The following is a 15,562-nucleotide window of genomic DNA, read 5'->3' on the forward strand; positions in this document are numbered from 1 at the left end:
CTCCTTAAAAATATACAAAACAAGCTTTAAAATGAAAATATAACCATCAAATTAAATAGAAGCATACCAACCTACAACACTACACTAGCATGCCCGTATGCCATTACTTTAAAACAAACAAACAAAAAACCTTGGGAAGGTAAGCAGGGAGCTATAATAATTGAGACGGATTCTCGGGAATACATTTTCATATCAATCAGAATCTGGAGGGACGTGGCATAACAGGGGAGGGGGAATGGGAACACATCATTGCAAGGAAGGCTTAAGCCTACAAACCAGTCTCCACATTGCAGAATCACCAATTTGCATTTTCTTGAAATATAACAAAAGCAGAAAGTATTCCATCTGTTCCTAAATGTGAGCTTCAGATGAGCACAGCCTGCCATGGTACTCAAAGTGAGGGAGCTGCACAGCAGCCCCATTGCTGGAACCTTCCCTGAGTTGTTTTATGTATGCCAGGCCCTCCACAAAGCCATGGAGGCGTGAAGCTGAGCCTACAGCAAACTAAACAAAGCGGGAATGTGATGAACACTTCATAAACAAGTGATCCAGGGACCCGGAAAGTTTCTCTCAGAGAAGGGGATAAGACTTCAGCAAACACACTGCTCAGGAACCAGACCAGAAGAGCAGAAGTTCTTATTTGAATAACACAACATAAAGTCTAACAAGGCTAGAAAACCTTCTTCGTATCATCAGATGCAAGTACAGGCTGTGAAATGCTGTCCGACACTCAGGTGCCCTATGAGACTACCTAAAATGCAGGCCGCGCAAGTTCTTTCTCAGTGTTCCCCGAGATCTTCGTCTGAGACATCGCTGCCTGCAGGGACACACGCACCTTATTTCCAAGGTAGGCCTGGGGGGCCGCCCAGTAGTACTTGGGAGCCAGCGTCTGCATGACCGCGGTGTTGTTGATGCTGACCTGGTGGCGCCCGCCCAGTGCATCTTGCTGAGACGGAATCCTCCTGGGACTGATCAGGTCGGTGACCAGCCACCCGGACATACTGCTTACCTTAAAAACAAATTCAAGAGTTTTGAAGTATGAAATAGAACTTACCTTAGACTTCACCCAGTGCAGCAGTAATGTGTTCACAATGAAGAGATGGGCCAGAAAGCTTCTCTAGGAATGGTATTAACATAACACCGGTGGCTGCCGAACCTCATGACCCTTGACCCTTCCACTTGTAAAGGACCAGGAGGATCCGAGAACAAGACTCACTACCCCAAATCCAGATCCAGTATAAGCAAATAAATGAGCAAAACCATAAAGGCCATGGATATAGACTTCAGATTGAAAACAACAAAAGAACATCATAAATGTATTCAGCAAAATGTCTCTTGCTAGCTCTGACTCCCTCTTCTTCGTTGCCCCCTCCTTTTTACCCAAATGCTGAAAAATGTACAAAGATAACCTCTAGATCTTATACTCCCAGTGTGTCACCTACATAGAGGTGATGGTACTCCCCCCAGCGTGGTGGCCACAGCAGTCACCGGTGGGTAAGTCCCTACCGAGCAGCTCCTCCCTTGCCTGCAGCCATCACACCATCTCCACCTCTTCTAGCCACCCCTGGACACCCCAGTTGAACCCATCACCCCAGAACTCCCGGTTCCCGCAACAACTTGGCCTGCATTCATAAACCCTGCACCACGTGCCGCTGTTCCCACCCTTGCCACCGGAGGGCCTCCTACTCCTTCGTCTCTTTGAGCTGGAAAATTCCCATGGTCCCATGGCCAGGTGCGCTCCTAGGCCTGAGAGCAGCAGGGGCGGACACGGGGAGAGCGGACCTCTCCCCACCCAATCCATTTCCCCACAGAAGAAACTGAAACATGACGTGTTCTCTAGTGCCACATCATCCTGTTTTTTCTATAGAGAAATGTGTGTGGGAGCAAGCACGTGATCTATAAGAAACTTGAGGAGCAGAGGGCTGCCTTTGACCCATGTCAATGTCACTGCAAAGGGATGAGAGTGGTGTCGCAGGGGAAGTCATCCTCATTTCCTCCTCACACAGCTCGTGCCAACTTGTGCAATACGACCTGCTCATGAAATCCCGCCTCGTAGTAGATGGCGCCTCCCACCTGACCAACAGGCCAAGAGAGGCTGCTGCAGACATCAGAAACGCCAAAGCAGAAGCACTCGGAGCAGCCCTGGGGGTTTTTTGCTTTCAGGTTATAGAATCCTGGCTTGCAGCGATCGCAGGCTTTCCCCTCCACATTTTCCTGTAAGTTAGGGTAAAAGATTAGCTTTGAAACCAATGTGTCCAGAGAGAATAAAATGACATTAACCAGACAGGTGTTCGGCGATCCACAGACACAGGAAAATAAACGTCCAAAGTAAAGGTGAGGCCTCATAAAGTCAATATTTCCAGAATAGAGATTTTGAAATATATACAATTTGATTTTGTAGTCAAGAACAAAGCTGGAGATCTTAGAAGCTGATCATTCTATTTAAATTATTTTGTTTTGTTTTAAATCTTTCATTTTTTACTGATCTTTCTAGCATTTCAAAATCTGAAGACAGTTTTGAATCTTCTGTCTTATTCATAAATGCTCAAGATTATTTCCAATCGTATATAACATGTGCCTAAGACTGCACAGGTGGGAATAAGCACATAGGTACAATAGAATATCCTATGAATTATGAAGATATTGTTATTAATATTGTAAGGCCAAATAAAAACCCTCACTGGGACCACATTAATGCACTTCTCGTGACTATTCAACTCCTTTTTGGCCGGGCGCGGTGGCTCAAGCCTGTAATCCCAGCACTTTGGGAGGCCGAGACGGGCGGATCACGAGGTCAGGAGATCGAGACCATCCTGGCTAACATGGTGAAACCCCGTCTCTACTAAAAAATACAAAAAACTAGCCGGGCGAGGTGGCGGGCGCCTGTAGTCCCAGCTACTCGGGAGGCTGAGGCAGGAGAATGGCGTAAACCCGGGAAGCGGAGCTTGCAGTGAGCTGAGATCCGGCCACTGCACTCCAGCCTGGGCGACAGAGCGAGACTCCGTCTCAAAAAAAAAAAAAAAAAAAAAAAAAAAAAAAAAAAAAAAAGAGAAACTCAAAATAGCATATCTGCCTTTAACTGGTGTTCTTGGAAATGTAATGTTAACCCGGTTCTCCTCCAAATACAAAGCTGGAAAAGAATATCACAGAACTCAGGTAAGCGTCAATAGCATCTCTTTTCCAACTACTCAACTCAGCCTTTATTGGTTGAAAATAGTCATAAAAATACACAAGCAAATGGATACAGCTCTGTTCCAATAAAACTTTATTCACAAAAACAGGCAGTGTGTCGGATTAGGCCCACGAGCCACAGTTTACCAAGTGCTGGTTTAAAGAAAGAAAATAGAGATGAGACCCACAGAGGGAGGTGGGAGTATAAAGGTATGCAGTGCATGGCGTCCTCTAAGAAGTGACAGAAATGCCTCTGGAACATATGACCATTACCAGAGGTACAAAAAAAGCAAGCCAGATGCCTACGTAAGTCCAAACATATATAATACAGCCAACTCGGTGTGGCTTGGAGAGAAGGGGCAAGGGGAGTTCTGCTTAAACCTTATCACTTTGCTCAAGAACTGATCATTGGAGCCAATGGAAAACACTCCTTTTCCAGAGAAGCTCAAAGGAAGTTCAGGGGTATCTCTGACCTCCCCACTTACCTTACAAACACAGGGCCCTGTGCAGGGCTCGTCACTGGCACTGCCCACTGGGTTGCACCCACAGGAGACACAGGCCGGGTAATCCTTATAGCCAAGTTGGCAGCGATCACATTTTTCTCCTGCATAGCCTTCCTTACACGGGCACTGACCCGGCCCCTTCCCTAGAAAGACAACAATGGCAATGACCCAACACGAAGGCAAAAGAGGTTTAAAGCAGGGGTGGGCAAACGTTTTCTGTAAAGGGTCAGAGGGGGTCTATTTTAGGCTTTTTGGCCTCAGAGAATCATCTGCAGCTGCTCAGCTTGGCCATTATTGTTTGAAGACAGTCATAGAGAATACACAGGCAAATGGCTACATCTCTCTTCCAATAAAACTATATTCAAAAGGACAGACAGTGTGCTGGATTTGGCCCATAGGCCATGGTTTGCCAATTCTTTGTTTAAAGAAAGAAGACAGAGATGACATCCACAGAGGGAGCTGAGAATATAAAATGGTACAGTGACTTTGGAAAACTCTTTGGCACTTCTTCAAAATCTGAAGCACAGAGTTACCGTAAGATCCAGCAATTGCACTCCTAAGTAAACAGCCAATAAAATGAAAACACACAGCCACAAAACGCTTGTACATGAGTGTCCCTAGCAGCATTATTCATCATAGCCCCAAAGTAGAAACAATTCAAATGTTCATCAACTGCTGAATGCATATATAAAACGTGGTATGTCCATACTATGAAATATTATTTGGTAATAAAAAGGGATGAAATACTGATACATGCTATGACATGGATGATCCTGAAAAAGGGTCATTATACTCAATGAAAGAAGCCAGTCACCAAAAACCAACATATATGGTTCCATTTCTATGTAATGTTCATGGATGATCCTGAAAAAGGGTCATTATACTCAGTGAAAGAAGCCAGTCACCAAAAACCAACATATATGGTTCCACTTCTATGTAATGTTCAGAATAGGTAAATCTGCAAAGAAAAAGCTAATTAAAGATTGCCAGGGGCTGGGAGGAGGGGCTGGAGGAAAGTAGGAAGTAACAGCCAGTTTGTAAGGGGCTTCTTTATGGGGTGATGAAAATGTTCGACTCAGATTGTGGTGATGGTTGCACCAATACACCAAAACAATGGATTGTAGACTTCAAATGGGAGAACCGCATCGTTGTAAACTATAAAACTGTAAAAAATAAAAAGCACAGACGCAAGTGGCAGAGCGCAGCAAGCACTATCTTTGCTTTTAATGTCAGCTCTGAAACCTTCAGGCTGTGTGATCTCGGGCACGTTTCTTAACTATTCTGAGCTACAGTTTCCTTGCCTGTAACGTGGGTTAAGTAATTTCTATCTGCTGTGGTTGAAAAGTTTAAATGTGGCCGGGCGCAGTGGCTCAAGCCTGTAATCCCAGCACTTTGGGAGGCCGAGACGGGCGGATCACGAGGTCAGGAGATCGAAACCATCCTGGCTAACACGGTGAAACCCCGTCTCTATTAAAAAAAATACAAAAAATTAGCCGGGCGAGATGGCGGGCGCCTGTACTCCCAGCTACTCGGGAGGCTGAGGCGAGAGAATGGCGTAAACCCGGGAGGCGGAGCTTGCAGTGAGCTGAGATCCGGCCACTGCACTCCAGCCTGGGCGACAGAGCGAGACTCCGTCTCAACAAAAAAAAAAAAAAGAAAAAAAAGAAAAGTTTAAATGATATACATTTTTAAATGAACTCAATTGATGGTAAATGTCACCACCACTATCACCATCGTCATCTTCATTATCATCATTATCATCCCCTCACCAGTTGCACGTCAGAATCAATTTGGTTGGGTAATTTACCCTCCCCATTGCTGGGGGTCCCATCCATCCCTGCTGGTCAATATCCACTTTAACTGCCAGCGGCTAAGACCTTGATGGGGTCACAGGAGTCTCTGAACAGATGCAACCTATTCAGGAGACCCTGGTATTTGCAAGTCAATTTGCCAGTTTTGGAAACGGAAAGAAATAACTCTGACATTTACCAAGTTAACGGGATGGGAGACTTGCTTGCTCTGAGATGATGTATGCAAAAGCCCTCCGAATGTCTTCTAAAAGCTAAGCAGAGCAATTGCTATTTACTGTGTTACACACATGGCTTTAAAATGAGCCTTATTTCTTCTTTCATCAAATGCTCAATTATCTGCTCAAACGCCATTTCATCACCCCAACATTGTCACCTCATTACCCCATCTCCCTCCATTCATGAGTCCTAATTTTGCTTTATGTCCATGACGCTACCTCTCAACCTGGCATTACATTACCCATGTACTTGTTTGTTTAGTGTTTTTGAGAGCAAGGACTTTGACTACCTTGTGAAGTACATATTCCCAGGTCCTCAAAAACTGCCTGAGACATAGTAGGTGCTTGATACATACTTGGTGAACAAAAGAATCAATAAAGAATCATGTTACCAACTGGCTATATCATGGTAATAGTTCCAGTATGTGCACATCTTCCACACACACACAAAATCAACTACAAGTACAAAAGTGAATCAAGTGCTTACCATTGCGTAAGTCAGAATGAAGGTCATCCTTAATACAGACAGAACTGAGGGACCCCACAGGGTCACAGTTGCAGGGGCGGCAAGGCTCATCCTCATAAGGAGACACCTGAAAGGCAGAGGTTGCCCTGGATTCTCTTACTAGAAGTAACAGCAATGTTGGCAATAGTATCAATAAGAAGGTACTGGCTTTTTACTCAAGATGGGACTATTACGATGATTTTGTGCATGGGGGTGGGAGTCAGGTTTCAGGAAGATAAGGTGATCTCAAGCCAGGAAGCCCAAACATCTTTTTGATGGTGACAGTAGTTAGTACCATTAGCAAAGTGGCATCTTTTTCCATTATCCCTGCTATCCAGTCCCCCTCGCTCTGCTGTCTCTCAGAGCCACATTATAACAAGACCACCGTAAGAACCCATGTAAGAACTACATATTGAGTCAATTAAAGATTGGCTGAACACGGCCGGGCATGGTGGCTCATGCCTGTAATCCCAGGACTTTGGGAGGCCAAGGCAGGCAGATCACAAGGTCAAGAGATTGAGACCATCCTGGCCAACATGGTGAAACCCTGTCTCTACTAAAAATACAAAAATTAGCTGGGTGTGGTGGCACACACCTATAATCCCAGCTACTCAGGGGGCTGAGGCAGGAGAATCACTTGAACCCGGGAAGCGGAAGTTGCAGTGAGCCGAGATCGCGCCACTGCACTCCAGCCTAGCGACAGAGCGAGACTCTGTCTCAAAAAATAAAAATAAAAAAGATTGGCTGAGCACCTCCTACAGTCAAGAGACAGCTGCTTTAGTTATGGCCGAATTTTCACATCTGTAGTTAGTATTATGACCCAAGATTACATAGCTAATGGGCCCCTAAATTCAAGTTAAATAACAATGACTGACATCCTATTTTGGGCAAGAAAAGCAGGACAGATAGAGTAGGAAATATATATATATATATATATATATATATATATATATTATATATATAACACTACTAGCGTAACAAGGACATAAATGAAACATTACAAAAGTCTCCAATACAGAGGTTAAGACTTGACAAAGTCTCTTTTCTACCTGGGGAAGATGATGATCGGCAATGGCAAAGAAATACTCTTACTTTGTGTGGTCTGTAATATCCATCAATACAGGTCTCACAGTTAATTCCCATGGTGTTCTGCAAGCAGTTTGTGCAAACCCCTCCTCCTCTGAACTGTCCAGCAGTATTCAAACTTTTCTTCTGCTTCGCAACACTTTCATCATAGTAACAGTCTTTGGCTTTATTGTGACAATTACATGCTAGGAGAATATTTTAACATCTCAGTTCATTTATGTAGCATGTCTTATACAAAGAAAACTCTCAACCTCCCTAAGTAAGTTCTATGACTTTAGATCAAATTAAAATCCTAGAATAAGTAATGTTTGTAAGATATGGGCAATATTATGGAAGACAATTGGGAAGAGCTATTAATAGCAAAATAATAAATGCACGTACCCATTTGACCCAGGAAACCATCTCCTGGGATTACATTTTGCAGAAGTATTTGCCCACTTGAGAAGGACCTATACAGGGTTAATCACTGCATAATTGTTTGTGTGGACAACAGACTAACAACCATCAAAATAACCATCGATAGGTGGTTGTTTAATAAATTATACTACATTTGTATAACGGAATTCTGTGCAAGTGTTTTTAAAAACAGCATTTCTAATTGCTAATATGGAAAGAATTTCACGATACATTTTTAAATATAAAAAGTGATCTGGGCCGGGTGCCGTGGCTCATGCCTGTAATCCCAGCACTGTGGGAGGCCGAGGTGGGCAGATCACGAGGTCAGGAGATGGAGACCATCCTGGTTAACACAGTGAAACCCATCTCTACTAAAAATCCAAAAATTTAGCCAGGTGTGGTGGCGGGTGCCTGTAGTCCCAGCTACTCAGGAGGCTGAGGCAGGAGAATGGCATGAAGCATGAACCCGGAAGGCAGAGGTTGCAGTGAGCTGAGATCGCGCCACTACACCCCAGCCTGGGCGACACAGCAAGCAACACTCTGTCTCAAAAACAAACAAAAAAAGCAATGTATACAATGGCATGCATAGTACATTGTCTTCTGCGTAAGAACCGTATTGGCTGGAGGGATATGTTAACGTATGCTTTATATGCATCACAATTTTAGGAAGGACATACTAGAAAATAATAAAAAGTGCAAAGGAAGGAGATGAAGTGGAAGTCATGCTTTTTACTACGTATTTTTACATATTGTTAGATGTAGGACTCTTGTGAATATATTGCCTATTTAAAACTTAAATCCAAATCAATACGGAATATACAACCTGGCAGATCCCACGGTAAAAAAACAAAAACAAAAACTAAAATAAAATTAATACAGAATAATAAACTATATGGGAAGGGGGACTTGTAGATAAAACAGCAAACCCATAAAGCTACATTTAGGCCACAATAGTAAAAATTTTAAGATACTCTGCAGCTTTGGAAACTACTTAAATTTCTAAGAAAACAAGTTACTTGCTAACTATAAAAGTTGTTAAGACATCATAAACTTAGACGTATTAAGAGGAAAAGTGCACTGACCTTCAGATTCTAAGTATACTGACCTTCACATGTATTGCCAGAGGACACGGTTCCAGGCCTCCAGGGCCGCTGATGGTACCCAGGACAGCACCTGTTACAGCTCTCCCCGCAAGTATTATGCTCACACTGACACTGCAGTTTCTGTACAATAAGGAAGCCAAAACTGGATCAGAAAATGTATCTGCTTATTTTTCTTAATTTCATGACAACAAGAACCTATCTGTCAAATATGTGGCAAGACCTCACAACAGAGGATATATGAATATCATCAAAGCAAGCTGGCATTTAATTTTTAGATGCCAATATATACAAACAACCTGCAGAAGTATTTGCCCACTTGAGAAGGACCTATACAGGGTTAATCACCGCATAATTGTTTACAAACAATTGTTTGTAATTGTTACAAACAGAAGTTTATAATTGTAATTGTTACAAACAGAAGTAGAGAGGAAGAAAGCAAAACCAGGATACGACTTAGCTAATAAAAACTTTTTTAAAAAAGATGCATGGACATTAAGAGTTTAGAAGCTCCTGTTAATAATTTTCTTAGTGTTCATCTATATATTTTTTGGCATCGATAATAGAAGAGTCCTATTCAAGAGGTAAAGAATTACAAAGATTAGAAGAAAATAAGAAGTAACTTCACATAAGTGTTTTAAAAGGGAAGATGTCAGGACCAGCCTGGCCAAAATGGTGAAACCCCCTCTCTACTAAAAATACAAAAAATTAGCTGGGGATGGTGGCACGTGCCTGTAATCCCAGCTGCTCGGGAGGCTGAGGCAAGAGAATCCCTTGAACCTGGGAGGTGGAGGGTGAAGTGAGCCGAGACTGTGCCACTGCACTCCAGCATGGACAACAAGAGCGAAACTCTGTCTCGAAATAAATAAATAAATAAATAAACAAACAAAAATTTTAAAAAATAAAAGAAGATGTCATATTATTCATTTAATGTAATGCTAAAACAGATAAACTTTTCAATCTTTTTCTAAATTTTTTTATTGAGATAGAGTCTTGCTCTGTCATCCAGGCTGGGGTGCAGCAGCATGATCTCAGCTCACTGCAACCTCCGCCTCCCGAGTTCAAGCGATTCTCCTGCCTCAACCTGTTGAGTAGCTGGGACTATAGGTGCACACCACCATGCCCCACTAATTTTTGTATTTTCAGTAAAGATGCGGTTTTCCACGTTGGCCAGATCGGTCTCAAATTCCTAGCCTCAAGTGATCCACCTGCCTCTGCCTCCCAAAGTGCTGGCATTACAGGTGTGAGCCACCATGCCCCTTTTAAATCTTGATTTAGTACCAACAAAATGGAAGGGGAGAAAATAGGAAGAGAAAACCCTTCTTTAAAAAAAAAATGTAAACATAATTTATAATTGCACGTTTTTTGCTTGACTTTCTTATAGACAGAAGGGCTTCAAAATTCATAAGGCCCCTGAATTGTACACTTTCAAATGGTAAATTTTATGTTAGGGATATTTTATCACATAAAACAAATCATTGCAAGGACTTAATTAGAAACGTATCCTCCGGGCCAGGCGCGGTGGCTCAAGCCTGTAATCCCAGCACTTTGGGAGGCCGAGACGGGCGGATCACGAGGTCAGGAGATCGAGACCATCCTGGCTAACCCGGTGAAACCCCGTCTCTACTAAAAAAACACAAAAAAAACTAGCCGGGCGAGGTGGCGGCGCCTGTAGTCCCAGCTACTCGGGAGGCTGAGGCAGGAGAATGGTGGGAACCCGGGAGGCGGAGCTTGCAGTGAGCTGAGATCCGGCCACTGCATTCCAGCCTGGGCGACAGAGCAAGACTCTGTCTCAAAAAAAAAAAAAAAAAAAAAAAAAAAAAAAAAAAAAAAGAAACGTATCCTCCGAAGCAAAATGAAATTGTTTAAAAATGATACCAGTTAAACTTCTGAACATCTGTTTTTTGCAGCATAATTTTATACCTTTCATGTTTGTTTTGAATAAAAAAGAGTAATGCAGATATTATAGGCATAATTTCTTTTTTGAAGTTTTAGTGAAATGTAAAATACTACAACTCACCTTTGTAGTTTCATCCCATGGACAGCTACTAGCATGGCCATAGCAGATACACATGCCTCCAACAGAAATGTCCTTTATTGAATAATAATACTAAGGAAAAAGAAAGTCATGAACAAAAATTAAAACCTAGATTTCAGTGACATGAAAATGTTGGCACACCAACAAATATCTCATGTGGTTTAAGAGTTTTTATTGGCAATCTCAAATATAATTACATGTACATTTAAAAATTATATTTCATGCACAAAGAATCCTGTGCTCAATTAAAATAAATTAGGCTCAAATTAGTTCATCAGAACCCAAAGAAGTCTAAAAGAATTCCCCAACTTGGCTGCATCTTAAACCAAGTCAGTATTCTTTCAAAACTCATTATTGAAAATCCTTAAAAAATTGGTAAATTGAATATAGCACTCTCTTGAAAAGATCATGAACAACTAAGAGTTACCTTAGAATGCAAAGTTAGTCTACCACACAAAAATCAAGAAATGTCAATCACATTAACAGAACAAAGTGCTTTCCTCTGAAGAAATGCACTCACCACTTCTCTATGTTTTTACATGTTAGTGTTAATAGACTTCTTTTTACATTTCATTTTCCATTATTCATTGCTAGTGACTAAAAATGTGATTCATTTTTGTTTATTGATTTTGTATATTGTAACATTGCTAAATTCACTTTTTATTTCTGGTAGTTGCTTTGCAGATTTTCTACATACATAACCATGTCATCTACAAATAATAACAGTTTAGTCTTACTATGTGTGCCTTTTTTTTTTTTTTTTTTGAGAAGGCGTCTCAGTGGTCTATCATCCAGACTGGAGTGCAGTGGCGTGATCTCGGCTCTGCAACCTCCACCTCCCAGGTTCAAGCTATTCTCCTGCCTCCTGAGTAGCTGGGATTACAGGCATGCGCCACCATGCCCAGCTAATTTTAGTATTTTTAGTAGAGACGGGGTTTCACTGTGTTAGCCAGGATGGCCCTGATCTCCTGATCTCGTGATCCACCCGCCTAGGCCTCCCAAAGGGCTGGGATTACAGGTGTGAGCCACCGCACCCGGCCTTCTTTTTTCATTATTGAACATTATTGAGCATTATTGAACAAGACCTTTTCAAATAAACAATAAAACTCTGCCAAGGGGAATTAAAGAAGATTTAGATAAGTGAAAAGTTACAGCAGGTTCACAGATTGGATGACTCAACATTGTTAAAATGTCTTCTCAAATTCTTCCCAAATTGGTCTAAAGAATCAATGGAATCCCAGTGAAAATCTCAGCAGGCTTAATTTTTTTTTTACGGAAATTGACAAACTGATTCTAAAATTTATAAGGAAATACAAGAAACCTGACCTCTCAAGACCTACTATAAAGCTACAGTAACCAAGAAAGCTTGTTATTGGCACAAGAATAGACCAATAGATCTATAGAACAGTAGAGAGTCCAGAAATAAACCCACAATAATAAGATTGAATAGTTTTCAACAAGGACCCCAAAACAAGTAAAATATTCTCAACAAACGGTACTAGAACAATTGCACATACATATAGGAAAAAACAAAAAACAAAAAAACTCCGACTCCTTCCTCACATCAAATACAAAAATTAATATGAAATGAATTATAGATGTAAAAGCAAAAACTATAAAGCTACTAAAAGAAAGCGTACCATTATATCTTGGTAAATGTGGGATAAGCTAATATTATTTGAGGTCATAGAAAGCATTAATCTTAAAAGAAAAAATGGTAAATTGAGATTCATCACAAAACCTCTGCTCATCAAAAGTCACAGGAAAGTGAAGAAGCAAACACCAAGTAGAACAGATATGTGCAATATATACATATCTGATGAAGGATTCATACACAAAATAAATAAAATTATAAGTCAGTAACAAGGAGGCTTATTTTTGTCCAATTTAAAAGTGGACAAAAAAATCTGATCGTATACTAGTAAGCACATTGTCAACATTAGTCATCAGAGAAACACAAATTAACATCACAAAATGCCAATACATGCACACAGGAACAGCCGGCATAAAAATGACTGATAGCACTAAATATCTAAGAGTGAGTAGTGCAGCCAGAACTCTCACACATTGCTGGTCAGACTACAAAACGGATACAATTACTTTTATTTTTATTTTTTAAATAGAGTTGAGGTCTCCCTCTATTGCCCAGGCTGGTCCTAAACTCCCAGGCTCCAGTGACCCTCCCATTTCAGCCTCCCAAAGTGTTGGGATTACACATGTGAGCCACAACACCCAGCTGGATACAAATACTTTTTATATAAGTTTAGCATTTTCTTAAAAAGGTAAACATCCACCTATCCTATAACTTAGTAATCCCACTCCTGGGTTATTGAAGGGATATGAAGATTTTTGTGACACCAGTTCTTATACACTTAACTATATACTTAAAATCTGTATGCTTTCCTGAATGTAAATTATTTCTCAAACTTTAAAATTTGCTATGAAAGAAAATCCTCAGTTGCCGAAGATCAGATGTGGAACCAGACTCCAATGTGATGAATAAAGACCATGACATTCACCACATTATGGTACTATGGGGACAGGGTGGGTGAGGGACCTGAGGACACGATTTTGGTCCATCACCTAAAGGCAGCATCTGTAACAACATAGCAATCTTACATGAAATAAGGATATAGCCACCGGCAAGAAAAAAGGCCAACATGTGGGGGAAAGAACAACCAAAAAAGAAAGAAGAAAAATAATAGTTTCCTTAAATAAAATTAATTTTTCATAGTGGCAGGACTGCCGTCCCATACTCACGCGTCTGGTAACAATAGGATCCAGGTCTTTAGGTTCCCGGTGGCTAAGAGTCATGAGATCTGCATTGAGCGTTCTAATGCGTTGTAAGCGAAGGCGAATATATCGTGCAGAAGTGAATTCCAACAACTTGGGTGAAAGATCGTCAGCGCTTGGTCTGCCATTGATGAGTGATGTATGAATCTGAAGATGAAAGCATCAAAATAGACCAATGTCAATTTTTTTTTTTTTTTTTTTGAGATGGAGTCTTGCTGTATGGTCCAGGCTGGAGTGCAGTGGCACGATCTTGGCTCACTGTAACCTCCACCTCCCAGGTTCAAGCAATTCTCCTGCCTCAGCCTCCTGCTAATTTTTGTATTTTTAGTAGAGACAGGGTTTCACCATGTTCACCAGGCTGGTCTTGAGCTCCTGACCTCAGGTGATCCGCCTGCCTCAGCCTCCCAAAATGCTGGGATTACAGAGGTAAGCCACTGCACCTGGCCACAAATGTCAATTTTAAGCATGCAAAAACATAGCCCTGATTGTCTAATGTCAGGACAGATCTTTAAGAGATACTATCTAAAATCAAAACAAAACAACGAGCTTCTTGTAAAAGTATGTCTAACATTCGTTAATTACTTGTGAATTACCATGATCTCAATGCCTTCAGTTTATTGAAGTTATCTATTTCAGTGACTCAGATATACTATATACTTAAAATCTGTATGCTTTCCTGAATGTAAATTAGGTCTCAAACTTTAAAATTTGATATAAAAGAAAACCCTCACTTGCCGAAGATCAGATGTGGAACCAGACTCCAATGTGAAGAACAAAGACTGCAGCATTCATCACATTATGGCATTAATGCTGCAAATCTTTTAAGAGAACTGTTTCTCTCCATGTGGTTAGAATATTTAAGCATCTGTCCCAGGGCTACATCTTCTCTGAAGCAAATTTTAAATGTTATGAATAGGCTTCGAAAAGAACAAAGAAAAAGTGCCACAAAGCCTGAATGATACAGGCTACCTTAATTAATCTCTGTCCCTGAAACCACACACAGCTCGCTGCAGAGTTCCCGCTGTGAAGAGCACTGGAGAGTTTTTGTAGTTTGATCTCATCGAGCCAGGTGCTACTAAAGAATGGGCTGTGTCTCATTATACCCTGACTTGAAGGAAGTGTATACAATCTGGGCATGCTGGGGACTAAGCTGCAAGACTTCAAGAGTCTCCAGCGCTCACCACCTGCCGAGGAGAACACTGAGAAAACTGAGAACTACAACTTTGGGGGACATTTTAGCTCTCTAATATTTCAACAAATGTTCTTGCCAGGGTGCTGTGGGGAAGATGCTCTGAAGGAGGATCCAAGGGCGTCATTAAATCAGAGCAGAGTGAAGACTGAGAGCCTCCTTGAAGAGAAGAAGTCAACAAGGTAAACTATATTGTTTGTGAAATTACTCATAACAGACTTGACTCAAGGCCACTTTAAATAGAGCTAGATAGCTATGTTAAAGAGTTTTGTACTAAGAGAAATCAATTTTGCGTCTTTAATGTTGGCCATGACAATGGCTGTCCTAACATCTGAGACAGGGAGACTCTGATGAGGAAACAGATCTTGCCGCAGCGGGCACGATACCCACCTCTCCATGCTCAAGTGGCACCAATCTGGAATAATAGGAGGTGCAGATCACTTCATCATCAGCCCTGTAGGTGGGCGGCCCTCGTCTTGGAGTTATATTGTAACGAGACAAACACTCTGAGTCGCTGACTGCATAATACTGCCAGGGACTGAACGTGGTGCCATCTAGAGAACGCTCCAAAATCCAGTTTCCGGGCCGAGGGGCATTGGCAGCTTTAATGATGACATATGCAACTTGAAAGACCTGAAACAAAGACAGTGAAAAGTCTCAATCCAGAATCAATATAAGCCAGGCACAGAATGAGAGCCACTGCGTGATCTCATGTAAAGGTAGAGTCTAAGATGGTTGAACTTAGAATCAGACAG

At 41.5% G+C, this 15,562-nt stretch overlaps 1 protein-coding gene across 2 annotated transcripts in view; it reads right to left on the reverse strand.

The window, feature by feature from the left end:
• LAMA1 (laminin subunit alpha 1) overlaps window positions 1-15,562 on the reverse strand; it is a 176,895-nt gene that overhangs the window by 96,869 nt on the left and 64,464 nt on the right. The window contains exons 4-12 of one of the 2 annotated variants that reach the window (XM_033178301.1): window positions 15,198-15,440; window positions 13,586-13,765; window positions 10,808-10,897; window positions 8,793-8,910; window positions 7,298-7,476; window positions 6,188-6,293; window positions 3,657-3,817; window positions 2,074-2,214; window positions 836-1,009 (exon numbers count right to left, since the gene is read on the reverse strand). In XM_033178301.1, the coding sequence (XP_033034192.1) occupies window positions 836-1,009; window positions 2,074-2,214; window positions 3,657-3,817; window positions 6,188-6,293; window positions 7,298-7,476; window positions 8,793-8,910; window positions 10,808-10,897; window positions 13,586-13,765; window positions 15,198-15,440 (1,392 nt within the window). Of the gene's footprint in view, window positions 1-835; window positions 1,205-2,073; window positions 2,215-3,656; window positions 3,818-6,187; window positions 6,294-7,297; window positions 7,477-8,792; window positions 8,911-10,807; window positions 10,898-13,585; window positions 13,766-15,197; window positions 15,441-15,562 lie in introns of those variants that run through there. The other variant, XM_033178300.1, reaches the window with a different exon arrangement.

This window comes from Trachypithecus francoisi, unplaced genomic scaffold (genome assembly GCF_009764315.1).
Source record: "Trachypithecus francoisi isolate TF-2019V2 unplaced genomic scaffold, Tfra_2.0 Lachesis_group19, whole genome shotgun sequence".
Taxonomy (NCBI): Eukaryota; Metazoa; Chordata; class Mammalia; order Primates; family Cercopithecidae; genus Trachypithecus; species Trachypithecus francoisi.